General features: G+C 35.6%; 1 protein-coding gene across 6 annotated transcripts in view; it reads right to left on the minus strand.

Moving 5' to 3' along the window:
- The window catches only part of LOC149561210 (serine/threonine protein phosphatase 2A 55 kDa regulatory subunit B beta isoform-like), a 90,207-nt gene extending 83,431 nt beyond the window's left edge, over positions 1-6,776 (minus strand). For all 6 annotated transcript variants that reach the window (XM_089825025.1, XM_089825023.1, XM_089825022.1 and 3 more), the window contains exon 1: positions 6,495-6,776. In XM_089825025.1, coding sequence (XP_089681151.1) covers positions 6,495-6,585 — 91 coding nt within the window. In that variant the 5' untranslated portion in view covers positions 6,586-6,776. The remainder of the gene's footprint in view (positions 1-6,494) is intronic.
- Positions 6,777-17,665: the final 10,889 nt, after the last annotated feature.

The raw sequence follows: 17,665 nt of genomic DNA on the forward strand, positions 1-17,665 counted from the left end.
ACCCAAAAACTAGAAAAAGAAAACTCAATTTTGAAAAATATTTCTCATGTAAACTTTAAAAGGCTACCAACAACTATATTTTTTTCAGAGACTGAAAAGGCCCTTGAATTTTAGAACCCAAACATGAATCTAACCTAAAAGGTATGATGTGAGGTTCTGAAAACAAGCAACTTGAACCTGTCTGGAAAAACTTAAATCCAAGAGAAAATATTCTAACCCGGCAAGTTTGAGCAATAGCTTGGATTGGTGCAAAGAGAACCTAAACCACATGTCAAATAAACATTACACAAAAGCTACAATATCGAAATGGGAACCCTAAGGGGACAGCACGTGGAAAACAAATGGCCAAGGTTCAAGTACCTTCCCTTTCTCCCACAACCACTGTCTGCCATGTTGATGTTTGGTAGCTTCAGTTAGATAATCTATGAGACTAAAGTGCATAGTGTGTGTGTGTGTGTGAGATATAATATATATATGTGCTAGATATCATGTAAACATTTGTTATTATATTAATTAGGTCATAATGGATAGATATATCTCATGAGGCGACATGTCTCTCCATGTCTGTTCCATAAAATAATTAAGAGTGAAATCACTGCTATGGGAAGACACATACTAATCAGACAGCGCTATTACATCTGCAAGCGATACTCAGAAAACCTGACATGGTATCAGAGCAGGTTTCAATCTTAGGGGAGCAATTTGACAGTAGAGTTCAGAGATTTGCATTCACCATATCTCCAACAGCCCTTCAGACTGACCAATAAATAGCAATTGAAGGCATGAGACCTAATCCAACTGTAATTGAATCGAGCACAGCATTGTTTCTTTACAAATTGTGGATGCTCAACAACGGTCTTACACTGAAGCCTGCAATCCAATACGTAGTCCTGTTCCACTGCCGTCGAACCCTGCAACCACCCTTTGGTTCAATGCAGATCCGAGTATAGAGAACACCCAACACCCTGAGACATCCACAACAAGGCTGACATTGAACAACTTGGGAAATTTGCTGTGGAAGAATTTACAACCAAAATATAACTACCTCACCTGCTACGACTATCCACATGGACACCGCATGATAGGAAGAAACTATAAAAAGGTTACAAAGATAGGGAAAATCAATACCTCATCATCATTGACCAAAACAATACACACGATGGGTATTTATAAATAGTGGCACCATGGGAAGACTGTTGGAATGAAAGAGTGAACATGTGATATGCAGAAGACAAACATGTAATGCCAAAGGACTATCTTCAATTAATCATAGTTTGTGAGAATCAGAGGAGAAACCTATATTGGACATCCCATTGAGGATGTGGGCTATACAAACCCGTTGAAGAAGTCAACAAAATAAGACTCAGTGCATCAACAAAGGCCACCACAGACAAAGGAATGTACATTTGGCATTTTCAAACCAGTTGACAAGGGCCAAACCATATTTTTGAACCTGCTAGACAAAGTCAATAGCAAGGAGGGGACACATCATATATAGAGAGTGGATCAAGCATGATATCGAGAAGGGCAATGAAAAGCTAAAACAAAAATAACGTAATGAAGGGAAAATGGATTGATTAAATCTCGTACTCACGATGATCAAGGAAAGAGGGAAGAATCACTAGTGCATGCATCCCAAGTCACCACCCTTAATTATGAATCAATTGGATGAAACAAAAACTAAGGTGATATATTATTGACAAATAAGAAAGGACATAAACATGCAAAGTTAAGACCACCATTTCTTGTATGGACCGTTGATATATATTAAATGTGGACAAGGCATATGGATACAAGAGGTAGAGGCCTCAGGCACAAAGTATATAGGTATGTTTTATTGGTAAGAATCACATCATAAATATTCATTTTATTAATATGATATTGATATTATAAATGGGAGTATATTTGATAACAAATTAAATATATATGTGAATCATGAGATTAATGAGAAATATATTTATGTTGTTGGTAAAAGACATGAGTTAAACTACTAACTTTTTTATTTGTATTCCAAGTATTGTTTGCCTTGATCTTTTCCTCCGAGAATAACATTACAGGAAAAGGGAGATTGATTTCAGACACAAAGCGAGTTTGACACCTCTTCAAAGGTAACCTTGAAAGAGGAGTGGATAAAAGATATGGTTTAGTCAAACTTCGGAGATCTTGGTCATATTGATTCAGAGGGAGTAGAACTTGTTGAGATGGGTTCCCCGATGATCAATAAATTGTAGCAGTCAAGAGGACTGTGATTCATCAATATACTTTGTGACTATTTGGGCCTAACCCTTGTATACATCATGAAGAAGTGACAACTTCCAGATGATTATCACGTGTATTTGCTGAAGTTATTGAAAGGTGACGATTTTACAATAACTTAATCTTCTATTATGATGGATATCTTATGATGTCTATGCAGATTATGATAGATTGTACTTTGCATAGTGGATGTTCACATGGTATGCATTATAAGAATGCGTGTGCACATACCTTATGAACATTTTGAGTACATAGCGAATGCTATGCAAGTTGATGTTCAGGAGGCCATTACACAGAGTACTTGGTGAATATCATACGAGATGACATTCAAGAGGCCATTACTCACGGATACTTGGTGAATATCTTGCAATTCAACATTCAGGAGGCCATTGTTCAAAGAGTACATGGTGAATGTCATATAAGATGACTTTACAAGGCCATTACTCCCAATATCATTACTTGGAGTATTTGGTGAATATCATATGTTGATATTCTAGAGGCCAATACTCATGATATCAAATGTGATATCAAAATGTTGAATATCTTTTGATCAAAGATATTTATATATATCACATTGAGGTAATATATGGACATGTGTTTATCCTCCGTAGCTAAGAGGGAGTGTTGATTTTGGTAGCTTCGGTTGGGTAAACTATGAGACTAAAGTGCATATATATGTGTTTGTGAGTGTGATATATATATATATATATATATATATATATATATAATCATTTGTTATTATATTAGTTAGGTTATTATAAATGGATATATCTCATAAGGAGACATGTCTCTCCATGTCTGTTCCATAATATAATAAAGAGTGAAATCACTGCTATTGGAAGACACATACCAATCAGGCAGTGCTATTACATCTGCAAGCGATACTCAGAAAACCTAACATGCCACGAACAAGCAATATAAGAAGCAAGCACAATAAATTCCCAGTATTTCATCTAGAAATATATTTAGGGCCTAATTATGAATGGAGAAAGGTATATAATTGATGTCACTACAAGAAAGTTTCAAACACGTGAATGCAACCACTGATGCTGTGCAGAACCCAAAAACGCATAACTTAGAAGAATGTCAAGGCTAATGGCATGGGAGAAGAGAATAAAAATCATCCAGAGTCATGATTTGAGCAACATAACATGCAGAAAATCAGTTCAACGCCCTGGAACAGAACCACTGTATCAGGGAGAAGGCAGCATTACATGAGCATTTTATTTTTGTCTAATCGCTCTGTTAAACTATTGAAGCTTTTCACCATTTATGCCAATGGCCAATGCAGGGCAATAAATCATGCTGTAACCGGTTGGCCAAGAGAAGGAAATAAATCCTGTCATTAGCATCTGTGATCTGTCTCCTGCTGAAATAAAAATCATTAATTTCGTCTTCGATACATAAGAATAGAGTAGAACCAACTCAGACTGAACTGCCTGTGCTTTGATAATAGCCAATATATCTGTACCTTCTCATGCTATGCAACACGGAGACCCCGTAACATCTTGCTTTGTCCAGGTTTGAAGTAATGCACCCAGACTCCCATGCACAATTTGTCACCTGTAATGCCCCAGTTAATGGACCTAAATGCCCAAGAAAATGTTTAAAAACATAGTTTATGTGAACAAATTCAGCCTGGATTTGTTTGTATTCAGATGTATTCACCCAGGTTCATCCAGGACGAGATTCTACCACCCCTTGGCCAATTCCATGGGCACACTGAACTGGATCACAAGATAGGTTCAAATTGGACCTGGATCCAGGGCCTCTGGCTGACAAGCAACTTAGATATAAACTTAATGCATAAACTAATGCCACTACAACAAAGTTACAAACACAAGAGTTTGACCATCAATCACAACGCGAATATAGGTAAAAAATAATAATCACAATCATGATTTTTGAAAAAAATAGCATGAAGAAACTCAACCCACTGTAATAGGACTGCTGTATCATGGGGAAATGCACCATATGATGAGAACTTTTATTTTTTATTGTTTAAACATAAAGTATAAAAGTGATGCGACTACCTGAAAGTTTCAAACACAAGTATTTATGAACTAAAGAACCTTAAGGCTGATGGCCGTACGGTTGGTTAAATAAGAAATATCATTCTGTCATTATTTTGATCAAAATGGTACACAAAACTCAGTTTGAAGAAACATAGTAGAGCTTCTGTAGAATGTGGTAAGGCACAATATGGTGATATTATTTTCTTGTCTAACATACAATATAAGGTTTGAGTCACACAAAGTGTGGGTGTGGGTATAGCTGCATTACAAGCTCCAATGCAGCAGGGTATCCAAATGTAGACACAGAGAATACATGATTGACAAAGATGGATTTATTCCAAGCTTGATCATGTCATAACAAACTAAGGGACTAAGGGATTTAGGCAAGAGCCTGCAACACAACGGTAACTTGTGAGCCCCTCATGTGGGAGATCTTGGGTTTGAATTTGTTTAACACATAAAAATAATTAATTACAATAAATAACAATAATTAATCTAGGCTTCGGCCGTTTACCAATCAAATAAAACAATAAAAGAAGAAAAAAATTAAAAAACAACCTAACGGATTTAAATTTAAAGGTCGTTTGATCCATAATGATAAAGTGGGTTCCATATGAAAGATGGATAATGTGGACCTAAAATTTCAGCGATACCTTGAACTGTTTATAAAATGTTCAAAATAACAAAACAACCTAGTCCCTAACACTGAAATACATGTGTATTGACTTACAAAAAAATTGAAAAATGAACTTGAACCTCAATGAATAAATCAACAAACAGAATGATAAAATGTAATCCAGGGCAACTATAAGCAATTATCAGTACTCAGAAAGGACCCTTGAACAGCTCAATAATCCCATTCCAAAACTGACCTAAGTGAATAAATCTAGAAGACCAATAGCCTATGTCGATTTGCAATAGCAAGACAACAAAATGTCTCAATTTGCAGTTTTAAATATTAAATTTCCTATAGTTGGTGCATTTGTTAATTTCCTGCAGTAAATACATTTTGCATCTTCAAAATATGTCTGTTGATAAAAAGTGTGTGTCAAATTTGCAGAAGCATCAATGGCTAATTGTGCCACATATCATGCCTTCAGAAAATCCAAAAAATAATCGGCCAAAGAAGTCACACCTCTGGAAAAAGAATTCTATGAATTTTCATAGTTAATAATCTAATTGTCTGTCAGCCATAACTTGATTACAGCAATGAAAAAAGAGAAAAGAGGAGGTATGGGAAAAATATAGTGATCCCTGCAATTGTACAGATTAATCCTGCAAAGGCCATTGTTTGGATCAGAAGCCAGCCTACAAACAACCTGGGCTCCAACTTAGGCATGCATAATACAAATTTACCAAAACGCACAGTACATTCTAATAGGCAGAACAACCCTAAAGGCCAACAAATATTTTCACCAAATTAAAAGAGCCTGGCGATAAAACATTAGATAAGAGAACACTACATTAGATAAGAGAACACTCCTGAACTAAAAGTATTTATAATTGTTCCAACCCACCACAAAAACAACAAAATGCCAAATAGCAAAGTGCTGTCAAGGATGGAGTAAACATACTGAAAATAAAACTAATAAACAAAAGAGATTTCGATGCTCCCATTTTGAACAGTAAAGTTAAAAACCTACCTCACACCAGGCTATATATCTGAAAATTTGGCATGAACAGTTTCTCGGTGAGTTTGATTGGAAAATGCATTTTGAATTCCTTAGTATGAACTCTTTTCCTAAACCATCGGGGCTTTATTGCATAACTCTGGGTTCAAACCTCAATGACACCTAATCAACTATAAAAATTTAAAAAATACCTCATCCAACTTATCGACACCAGACTTTGACAGAAGAGACGCCCTTTAACCTAGGTAACCAAATCTAAACTATTCTGATATCAAAAAATGATAAGTTCCTCAAAGAACATTGCAAAATTTGGCCAGTTTTGCGATTTGCAGAAGATATACTGTTTGGTCGTGGCATCTCAGCAAAAAGCTACCCCAGGAAAAAAAAAATCATCAAAATAACTACCTAACACAAAATTTCTATGGAAAGAAAGGCGAATTCTTCTCTCAACATTGATCATTACAAAGCTTGGTGCAGTTTAATAAACTTTAATTCAATTTTAACCCTCACAACCCGAATTCGGCCAGAATATCTACCAAAGTAAAATCAGAACACAAAAAAGGATGACAAAGCCTAGAGAACAGTTAATTACCCTCTTGCACCTCTTCTCCGGCCGCTCGTTCACCAAATACCTGCGAAAACTTCCACTCCAAGGAAGCTCCTCCTTCCTCGCCCGAGATCATTTTACCTTCTCCGACTGCACTTAAGAAATAGATGTGTTCGGCAGCCCAAGGTCACGTGATCGTGAATTTTTGCCTCCCCATTCTGTACCTTCGTCGATCATAGGCCCCCCGGCGGGACCATGTCCCTTAGAGCCTCAGGTGAGACCAACAGATAGAAGAAAGTCGAAGAAAGACCCAAAACAATGCAGAGCAGAGAAAGAAATGGGGGAAATTTTACTTATCAAAAGACTAGCTTAGCTGGCTGACCGCAGCGCAGCCGCGCAGATTGTATCTTTCAATTTATCGGGCGATGCAAAAGTGGACCAAGGATTTCTGCTCACCCTCACTGCAGTATTTTTCTTCTCTTTCTGAAAAAAACTGTGCCCTTCGCTCCTTTCTAGTTTTACCTTGTTTTATTTTACAAAGGATCATAAAGCCTGTTAGAAATGAGATAATGGACTCTGTTATTTTCGTCGGAACACAATTCTTGAGGTAAATGATTTTTTTAATTGAAAAGTTAATGATTCTTTAATTGGAATGAGAGTGATTTTTACTTTCTTAATTAAAACTGTTTTTTAAAGTTGAATTTAAGTTTTTCTAGGGGTTATAATTTAATTGGTTTTTTTTCCTATTAGATATAAGAAGATCAAAAAGAAGTATAACCGAGAAGTTCAAAGAGTATCAACAAGGAGGCTAGCCTCCATCCGAAATCAGAGTAACAACAGTACAAAAAAATCACAACATGAGGAGCAATCAACCAGTGCAGAATATCCAAAAGAATGTCAATCCAGGTAGTCGAGCCGAGCAGGCCCTCCATCCAAACAATATTTTTGTGCTCTTGAATTTGGATTAACATGAACAGCTCTTCTTTTCTGGCGTTGACATTATTCCTGATCTCCTTTAAAGATGTACAATTGAACTAGGTTTGATTTAGAAGTGAGATTGGTTATTCTTTTTTCTTTTTTTGGGTTTGAGAGGCGATCTTTTAGTTTAGATGTATGTTCAATCAAATATTGTAATATATTTTGTAAAGGATGTATGCTTAATCAATATATTGTAATCTACTTTGTAAAGTGTGTATGTTTAATCAATGTATTGTAATTTGTAATGCATATCCCTAGTTGACTTTACAGTTATTATTACCTAATTCTTTTAGGTCAGCTTTATGATTATGTTTGATGATTAGCAACATTTGTTTTCCAGGTTGTTGGATATTATTTCATACTCAGATGATTATATGATGAGTTACTTTGGTACTAATTATTTCATGTATGCATGATTATTCTTTGATGATGATGATTGTATACAGTGATTACAATTATTTCATGATGATAGTTGGATTATTTATATGCATTTTCTATGGATACTTGCCTCGTACTTGCATGTGTATGGTGTATTTGTATGTTTTACTTTATGTATGATGTTTCTGATGTGGTTGAGGGGGGGAGTCATAGTCACTTGCTAGTCAAGATCTACATAATGCACCACTCCCCGCCATTACATGTTTAGTTTAGATTACATGTGTATGTACATGCATGGATTTTATGCAGATTGTAGATACTGGATATCGACTTCCTTGAATTGCCTGGATGAGTGTGCCTTATCGCAGTATCTCAATGGTAAAAGAGGGGAGATAATTCTTGAGTCCAAATTCTAACCTTTAGCCAATTGTCGTAGAAAGTAGGACAAGTACCTAAGTTGTTTACCCTTCTGAATTTGTCAAGTGATGTAAATTCATGATTTTGACCCTTGAGTCTGATCTAGTATTTTGTACTTTATTATGGGCTTTCGTAGTTAGTCTTGTGGGTCTGTGATCATTTTCTGTGATGATTTTCTATTATAATTAAATCAAATTAAAAGAGTATTTAATGATTTAATTTAATGAAAATTTTATAAAGAAAATTCAATATTTAATTATATTTAATTAATTAAGAAATTAATTAAATAAAATAATTAAATAAAGATATATTTAAAAATCTAATTTTGGCGTAATCATTTTTATTTAATTTAATAATATATATTTAGGAGTTTCATTTTTATAATAAATTGTAATATTAATATTATTTAAGTTAATAAATATTTTATCAAAAACGTCTCGAGAATTATTTAAAGAAACAAAGAAATTGATTTAATAAAGATATCTTAATTAAATTGCAAAGAGGTTGCACATGAAAATTAAAATATAATAAAGTAATAAAGAAATCGCGTGATTGCACAATCAAAACTCTAATTTTGGGGAAAACTCTTTATTAAGAAATCAGAGCTCATTTCTCCACACACAGGTTTGGAGGAGCCGATTTTCGAGAAGAGTGTTTTTGAAAGAAAACGAAATTTTTTGTGTGTTTTGTGTATTTGTTGTTTAGCATTAGATCCAAGTAGGATCTCAAGAGTTTTGTGCGGTGGTTTTAGTTTTTTGATTTCTCTGTCTTCTTCGTGTCTAGATGAATTTGTTTTCAGAAATTTTGATCTAGTTGAAACCCTAGTTGTAAATTTCATTGTTCTTTGTTTCGAGATCATTTGTATATGAATTGTGAATTAGCAACCATTGTTGGTAAAAATTTAGAGTCGTATTTTGATACAAGTAGGGTTTGCAAAAGATATTAATATTGTTTTGTACAGATTCAATTGTTTTCTTGTAATTCTCCTATCAATTTCATTGGGGAAATTTTATATATATATATATATATATATATATATATATATATATATATATATATATATATATATATATATATATATATATATATATATATATATATATATATATATATATATATCACAGTAAATAATTTTACTCTGATAATTTTATCACATATTGTTTTTGTTTTTGTTTTTATTACTTTTACCCCTAAGTACAAACTGTGTGATTTGTATTTGTGAGAGGGATTGTTGTTTTTAATATATATATATATATATATATATATATATATATATATATAATTGTTTTGGTAGGCGGGGGCCACCACCACCCCCTATCTTCCTTCTTTCCTCATGGGTTGATAATGGTTGTTGTTGTACACACAACAAAATTGGTGCAGCAGTAGCAGGTACTGCTACTAATGCGACAATACTCAGTTGCGGTCGCAGTGCACTACTACGACAGTATATGTGCAAGTCAGTGGGCTTTTATAAACATTTTTTATTATTTTTTAAAATTAGTTTTATTAAAATTTTAATATATTTTAATAAATGTTAATTATTATAGTTTTTGTTAATTTAATTAATTTAGTTTTTTCATTATTAATTATTTTAATTAATATTAAATATTATCATTATGTTTAGATTAAGTTATTATATTATTATTTGGTAATTATGACTATTAATAATTTTATTATTAATAAATCGATAATTATTATTTTAATAATTATTATAATAAATCAATAATTATTATTTTAATAATTTAATAATTATTTTATAATATTTAATAAAGGCATTATTGTTTTATAGAAGTTAGTGGTAATTGGTTATTCGGATTCGTTGCTTGTGTAAAAGCCACATATTCTCTTACTCAATGTTTTTCAAATGAACCCCTTCCAAAGTTCGGGTTTTGAACTTTGAACCTTGAACTCATTCGATTTCAATGTTCAAATTCACTAGTTCATGTTTCCATCAGACTTACAATGTGAACCTTTTCATAACCTTGAACTTGAACTCTAAACTGATTAAGTTCATAGTTCAAGGTTCGACCAACTTGTCCAAGAGGTAGTCGGGCTCGGTATTAACATAAAGTCTTTGAATATTGGGCGCATTTTGAAACCTAACTTCAAATTGCTTTTCTTTTCAAACTTCAATTTTGGTCACTCTTTTCCCCTTTTGACGAAGTTTATGATGATTTCATATGCCTGATTTCTATATATTCATGGCTTTGAACTTGAACTTGAACTTCTAAATAGTTTAGAGTTTAGTTTACAAGCCCATAACATTCAAGAAGATCAACATGTGGCAATACAGAGATATGCCAAGATCCTCTCGTTTAAAGGTTAAAGTGACACCTTGCAATAAATGATTGGTATGAAATGTGGCAGAAAGATTTGTTACGTGCGAAGGCAAATACTCTTATCAATGAATTTAGTGTCCCTGTCAAATTGATACTTTCCGTGTAAAATCATGATGGAAGTATCTGTTTAAAGGCTTTTCTAGGTTGCTTTTCTTTTCATTATGATATCAGCAAAAGGGTAAAAATTCACCCTTGTATGGAGTCATAGGTGGTTTGCAACTGGATTGATCATGGAAGTACATTGTTGTTGCTCCAACATGGTGAGTTTCTTCTATCTTTCTTAATGGTTGTTGTTGCTCCATTCACCTAAAGTGAATAATTATGTTAATCACCTCCATTTCCAATAGTTCTTAACTATTTTTTAAAATAATTGTTGAGTTTGGTTCCCATGGCTAGCTCTCGCCCCAAGTTACCAAAAGAAAATCATGTTTCCTCCCTTGTCTATTTCTTGCCCGCACTAACAGATACCTACCTTTTTGATGAAGATATGAATAAGTTGTTGGCTAGGTTCTCCAAGCCCAATCCTGATTCTATTGTTGAGAAGATTGTCAATGACGGATTGCTACAAGCTATTGGTTTCCCAGAGCCAATTCTTTGCCCATAACTAGTTTTGGAATGTAGGAATATATACGATGTCACCTAGAGATGCATAAGAATGTACCTAGCAAAAGTTCTGGTCCATATAAATAGGGTTACAATCATGGGTGCTCTAAGGATTCCTCCACACAAGGTGTATGAAGCTTGGTCAATTGGCCTCTTAGATATCAAGTTTTCAGCAGACCCAAACACGTTCAACAATGTCATTTCCAAGAACTAGTTGCTCAGACCAAAGAGGAGGGGGGGGTTCTCGCCTTCCTCACCCATTGACAAGAGATCACATGATCCCTAAGATCAAAGATTTGATTACTCTCCTGAACCAGATTAAAGGAAATCTACATGCCTTTCATTGGGAGAACTGGATGTATTTTTTCATTCAAACCATTATGAGTGTGTAATGTCCCCTTTTCAAATAATTAAAAATAATAATCTTTGCTAAGGTAGGCAAGCCCAAAAAAGGTGAAGTTTCGGTAAAGGGGGATAATCTTTGGAATTTAATGGACTAATAAATGAAAAATTATTATTAAAATATGTTTTATTAACCCCTCTTGGACGTGAGTTAGGGTTATGCCCTCTTTTAAGGGGTTTGGAGGCATTTTGGGCTGATTCCAAAACTTGATTTTTGCTCATTTCTTTGTTATTCTTCAGAGGCTGCCAAACCTATGGAGAAGGAGACCCAAGAACGGGAGTTTGCAAGTTTCCAGGAAGGCTAAGGATGGGAGTTTGAAGCCATTTCATGTGCATGCTCATGCAGAGTTTGCCTTTGTGCTGAACAGTGCAGATTTGTGGTTTTTCGGGTGTGTGTTTTTGTAAGAGTTTGGTGTTTTTGGTTGAGTATTTCATATCAGTTTGGGTTGCTGCTGTATTTCAGACTTTTAGATGTTAAAATATAGCTGAATATATGTATTTGGTCATGATTATACTTCTATGATAGATTATTAGTGTTTTTGTGGTGTTTTCGGGCTATTCTATGTTGTTTTCAGGAGCCCGATGAGCATTGTTTTTATCCTCTATTTGGGAGTTGTTGTGTAAATGTTATACAGATCTGAAAATGCCATTTTGTAGGCTGTTATGCTGCTGAAATTTCTATAAAAATGTCCACTTTCAGATTTACTAATAATATGTGAAGCTGTGAAGTTTTTGGCACTATTTTCGGCATACCCGATTTGGGATTTATTGAGAAATTGGTGGATCTTTGAAAGATTGGTTGTTTGATCTTAAAGATCTGATTAGAGGCTTGAAATATCATATAAAATCAGAAAAGGGACATTTCAGTGGTATCAGAGCTATGATCTTGCTAGCCTGAGGGTTTGTAGAAGTTTGCATGTCAGTTTTGACAACTACCCAAATCTTGCATGTCAAAATTTATGGTTGCACGCTGCTTCTAATCATTTGCATGTTAGTTCTTGGTGAATTTGGTGGTTGCATGTTACTTCTAATTAGCTGCATGTCAAAATCTATGGTTGCATGCTACTTCTAATCATTTGCATGTTAGTTCTTGGTGAATTTGGTGCTTGCATGTTGCTTCTAATCAGCTGCATGTCAAAATCTATGGTTGCATGCTACTTCTAATCATTTGCATGTTAGTTCTTGGTGTTTGAAGAAGTTATAACCTATTGGGGTTACACTCTACTTTATCCAAAATGGACAGGTATAGTACAGAGTCTCAGAGGACACGATCTTGGACAATTGATATGCAGAGTCAGAATAGTAGAAAGGATGGTTATTTAGACATTCAAGATAAACTTAGAAAAATAAGCCATGACATGTTTGAACAGTTGCTTGAGCACCACCGTATGATGAATGACATGTTGTCCGACCCAGCTAAGGTGGATAAGTTGACTAGATTTCTATTTGGCATATTTTCTCACAGGGAAGATGACACAATTACCAAGAACTTGCATGAGGAATTTGAGAAACTAGCTTATAGCCAGGTAGAGGTCTCGTATTCTACTCCGCCACAGGAGGTAGTGAGAAAGGATGTTACGCAGATTAATAGTAATGGTCAACTTGATACTCAAATTGAGACAATTGTATACAGGTCACCAAAGGGCAATGTCACAGGTATTCAGGATGGTATAGTTACAACAGGTAGTGACTACAGCGTAGTGGGTTCAGATGATGATTATGAGGGTGTTGTTGTGCATGATGGTGAGATACCTGGTAGAGATGAGCAAACATTGAGCATTCATGACTTTGTTGAGAAAGAGTACCAGGCACAGTTAGATGCTTCGTCACATGAGGTTGAGGCTGGTAGTACTTCACATGATTTGTCCAGCCAGCTAAAAGTGAACAAAGATAGTATTGTGACTTCATTATCTCATCATGACAGGTATGTGGAGTTAGTTGGTATTGGTCATATTACTCAGGTGAGGAGTTTTCTTGAGTTACCAGTTGATTCTGGTTTATGGATATGGACTCGAGATTGTTATATTGGTGTTTGGGATTCAGATGACTGGAGATCTTTAAGACTTTTTTGTAGTAGTGATTATTTGGGTGCTATCATGGATTTGATTAGTAGATTGCATGGTGTTGTCTTTCCTTGTGCCATGAGCTTATTCAATGTCGGTATTAGTTTTTATACACCGGTGTTGGGCTTTGTTCATATATCCAGTCGACCATTTTTGCTGGAATGTGTTGATGATCTTTCATATTTTGCAGTGTGTACAGATGAGTCTTAGGATCATATTTGCATTGATGACATCCAGGAGGATGTAGTGGGTAGTTTTGAAGACTTAGTTTCCTTGGTGGTTTCTTTTGGTACAGAGGAGTTGGATAGCAGTGCTACAATTTTTGATACTCTGTATGTTGATATAAGCTTTGGAGTTGATTCACATGATATGGATGGTCATACTCTAGAGACCAGTAACCTTGAGGATACTCCTTTAGACAGCATGTCAGAGGAGGTTTGTAGGATACAATCTAGCCAGTGCCATCATGTGTCTAGTCAGTTGAGAGTTAGTGAGCGAGACATTGCTATCGCTTGCCAACATTTCGATGCTGCTCGTCAATTGTTAGCAGTTTATGGATGGGGTTCTCCTACTAGTGATGAGCAGGGAGGCAGTTATCTTTCCTTGACAGAGTTCCACTCTTTATGGGAGGCTATCAAATTTTGAGATAGGATTATATGCAGTTGGTAGTCGATAGAGATTATCTTATGGAGTGGGGCAGTACAGCATACGATGCATTGTTGGCTAAGGAAGATGAGGTGAGTGAGCTTACTTAGCAGCTTGAGGTGACTTCTGCGATTCTTGAGAGTACACAGTTGGCTTTCAAGGAGTCACAGTTTCATTTGGCTAAGGTGACCATGGAGTTAGAGCAACTATAGTCTTTACCATATTCTGTACAGTCACAAGCTGTGGTGTTTGGTGATTTGAGGATGTCCATGGTCGAGATTGTCAAAGATAGTAGAGATGGGGATGCACCCATCCTTGATACTAACATTGGCATATCGGGTTCGTCCCCACTAGAGTCAGGTTCAGTTGAGTTGGGTGCTGTAGCAAATTGTTGTGGTATGTCTGACATGGTGGTGACCTCTAGTACTAATGGCACGAAGACTATAGAGGTTGTATCAAAGATCATGTGTGATATTGGTGAGCCGACAGATGGCATGGTTCCTACTAGTAATACTACTCCCTTGGCGATGTCTTCAGAGGTAGTAGTCAGTTCCAACTTGGTTAGTGATTGATTGCAGTTAGTTACATCTGGATTGTAGTCTTAGCCACTGACTGAGATTGGTGCATTCTATCGGTATTACACTGTGAGGTATGCTCATCAATCTACCTTTGATGACCATGTTGATGAGATGATGATACAGAGATGTACTTTGGTTCCTAGTGCTTATCATCAGTTATGGGACAGTTTGATGCCTCAAGATGAGAGTTGTGATGGGCATGACATGGCGATAGGTTCTGCAGTTGACAGCTTGATAATATGTGACTTAGAGCAGGAGTTTGGGAGTGATGCTTCAGTGGGTGTTGTTATTGATTCTACTCCTTTGGCTATGACATCTCCTGACTTAGCTAGTGATCAATCACAGTGGGTTGTATCACTTGTTCATGGTGAGCTGTTGACTGAGGTTGGTTTTTTTAATCAACATTATATTGCAGGGTATGTACATCAGTTAGCATTTGATCCTTGTGTTGAGGAATTGATGGCAGGAAAATTTGGTTTGGGTTCCATTTCTTGTTGTTTATCTTATGATGGCTTTTCACCATCAGGGGTGCATGGGAGTTATGGTTATGAGACAGTGGTCGATGATCTACAGATTTGTGTTGACTGTAGGAGTTGTACAGTGTGTGGATTCTCCATACTTGGTATAGTTTCATTTGAGAGCATTCACCATTGTTGCAGAGTTGGATTGTACATTCTGTATAGGCCAGTGGGATGCGTTGATGGTATTTACTATGTTGGCAGTTTGATTTGTCCACTTTACTTGGGTTTTGATGTTCTAAGAGTTTGTGTCTCGTGGGTTTCTAACTGTGGAAGTTGTGATTTTGGAGTTTGGTTGAGCTGTAATTGTCAGTTTGATTATGGATTCCTCTTGGTTATATTGTAGAGGATATTGTAGGAGACTGTGTTAATTGACAATAGTATAGCTCATGACTACATTTGGGATCCAAGTGGATTGATTGGTTTATTTTTCAGCCATTGCTTGAGGACAAGCAATATTTGGAAGGGGAGGACTTGTAATGTCCCCTTTTCAACTAATTAAAAATAATAATCTTTGCTAAGGCAGGCAGGCCCAAAAAAGGTGAAGTTTCGGTAAAGGGGGATAATCTTTGGAAGTTAATGGACTAATAAATGAAAAATTATTATTAAAATATGTTTTATTAAACCCTCTTGGACATGAGTTAGGGTTATGCCCTCTTTTAAGGGGTTTGGAGGCATTTTGGGCTGATTCCAGAACTTGATTTTTGCTCTTGTGGAGAAGGAGACCCAAGAATGGGAGTTTGCAGGTTTCCAAGAAGGCTAAGGATGGGAGTTTGAAGCCATTCCATGTGCATGCTCATGCAGAGTTTGCCTTTGTGCTGAACAGTGCAGATTTGTGATTTTTCGAGTGTGTTTTTTTTGTAAGAGTTTGGTGTTTCTGGTTGAGTGTTTCATATCAGTTTGGGTTGCTGCTGTATTTCAGACTTTTAGATGTTAAAATAGAGCTGAATATATGTATTTGGTCATGATTATACTTCTATGATAGATTATTAGTGTTTTTGTGGTGTTTCCGGGCTATTCTATGTTGTTTTCGGGAGCCCGATGAGCATTGTTTTTATCCTCTGTTTGGGAGTTGTTGTGTAAATGTTATACAGATCTGAAAATGTCATTTTTTAGGCTGTTATGCTGCTGAAATTTCTATAAAAATGTCCACTTTCAGATTTACTAATAATATGTGAAGCTGTGAAGTTTTTGGCACTATTTTCGGCATACCCGATTTGGGATTTATTGAGAAATTGGTGGATCTTTGAAAGATTGGTTGTTTGATCTTAAAGATCTGATTAGAGGCTTGAAATATCATATAAAATCAGAAAAGGGACATTTCAGAGTGACAAGAACAAGCATGTTGATTGGGCAGAAATCATAGCTGATAGGCTACATGAAGAACTTTCTCAAGTATTTGGGGTGTCTGGTTTTGATATGAGTTCATATCTATTTTGGCATGCTGTAAGAAATGGGTCGGGCTTTCGCATACTAATTGGGTAAATAATATGCCTATTTATGAATATTTCCCCTATTTGCAAAAGGAAAATAATGGAGAAGAATTCAAAAGACTGCAAGATACATTTCTTGCCAGGCTAGTCTTTGAACTACAAGGGAAAGAGCAGAGAAGCTTAATAGAGGAGGCAGCACAATTTGTATCAATATACGATAGTTTCTTCACCCAGTTCACTAATTTCACCTACATACAAGTCAACAAATATGAAGGAAGGCCACTAAAATTGCCGATGCATTGCCTAGAAAAATATGTTTTTATGGAGGTATGCAAATAGGTAGCTGAAGTGGATGGGAATTACAAGGCTACAAAAGGTTCTAGTTCTACATTCCCTATAGAACTTGGTCACTATAGATGCAAAACTATATAAGATGTCTTAGCTCTCAAGCATGAACTAAGTTTGATGAACTTAGAGGCCCACACTCTTCGCCTTGAGTTTGATGATAAAAAAATTTGCATATCCCCTATTTGAATTACAACTAGAATTCTTACATATTCCTCAGTTAGAAGACTTCTGGGCTGATTGCGATGATGACTATGAATTTAGGAAGAGGTGGTGGTCTAGGTTGACCCTGAAACAAATAAGAGAATTCAGATTATAGATGAATGTGAAAGGTGTACAGGAAACAGAGGCGAAGAAGTCATCGATTCCTTTTACATAATAGAGATTGAAACCTTTCCCCTCTTAGAGATAGATTGGAATTCACCTGAAGAAGATGATTTGTAGTCTTGGACTGACCAAGTCATAGTGAGGTCTAAAAGCTAGGTGAAGGAGAAAAGGCAATCAAAAATAAAAAATG

Source organism: Cupressus sempervirens, chromosome 4 (genome assembly GCF_028749045.1).
Source record: "Cupressus sempervirens isolate cs-2001-9-10 chromosome 4, ASM2874904v1, whole genome shotgun sequence".
Lineage (NCBI taxonomy): Eukaryota > Viridiplantae > Streptophyta > Pinopsida > Cupressales > Cupressaceae > Cupressus > Cupressus sempervirens.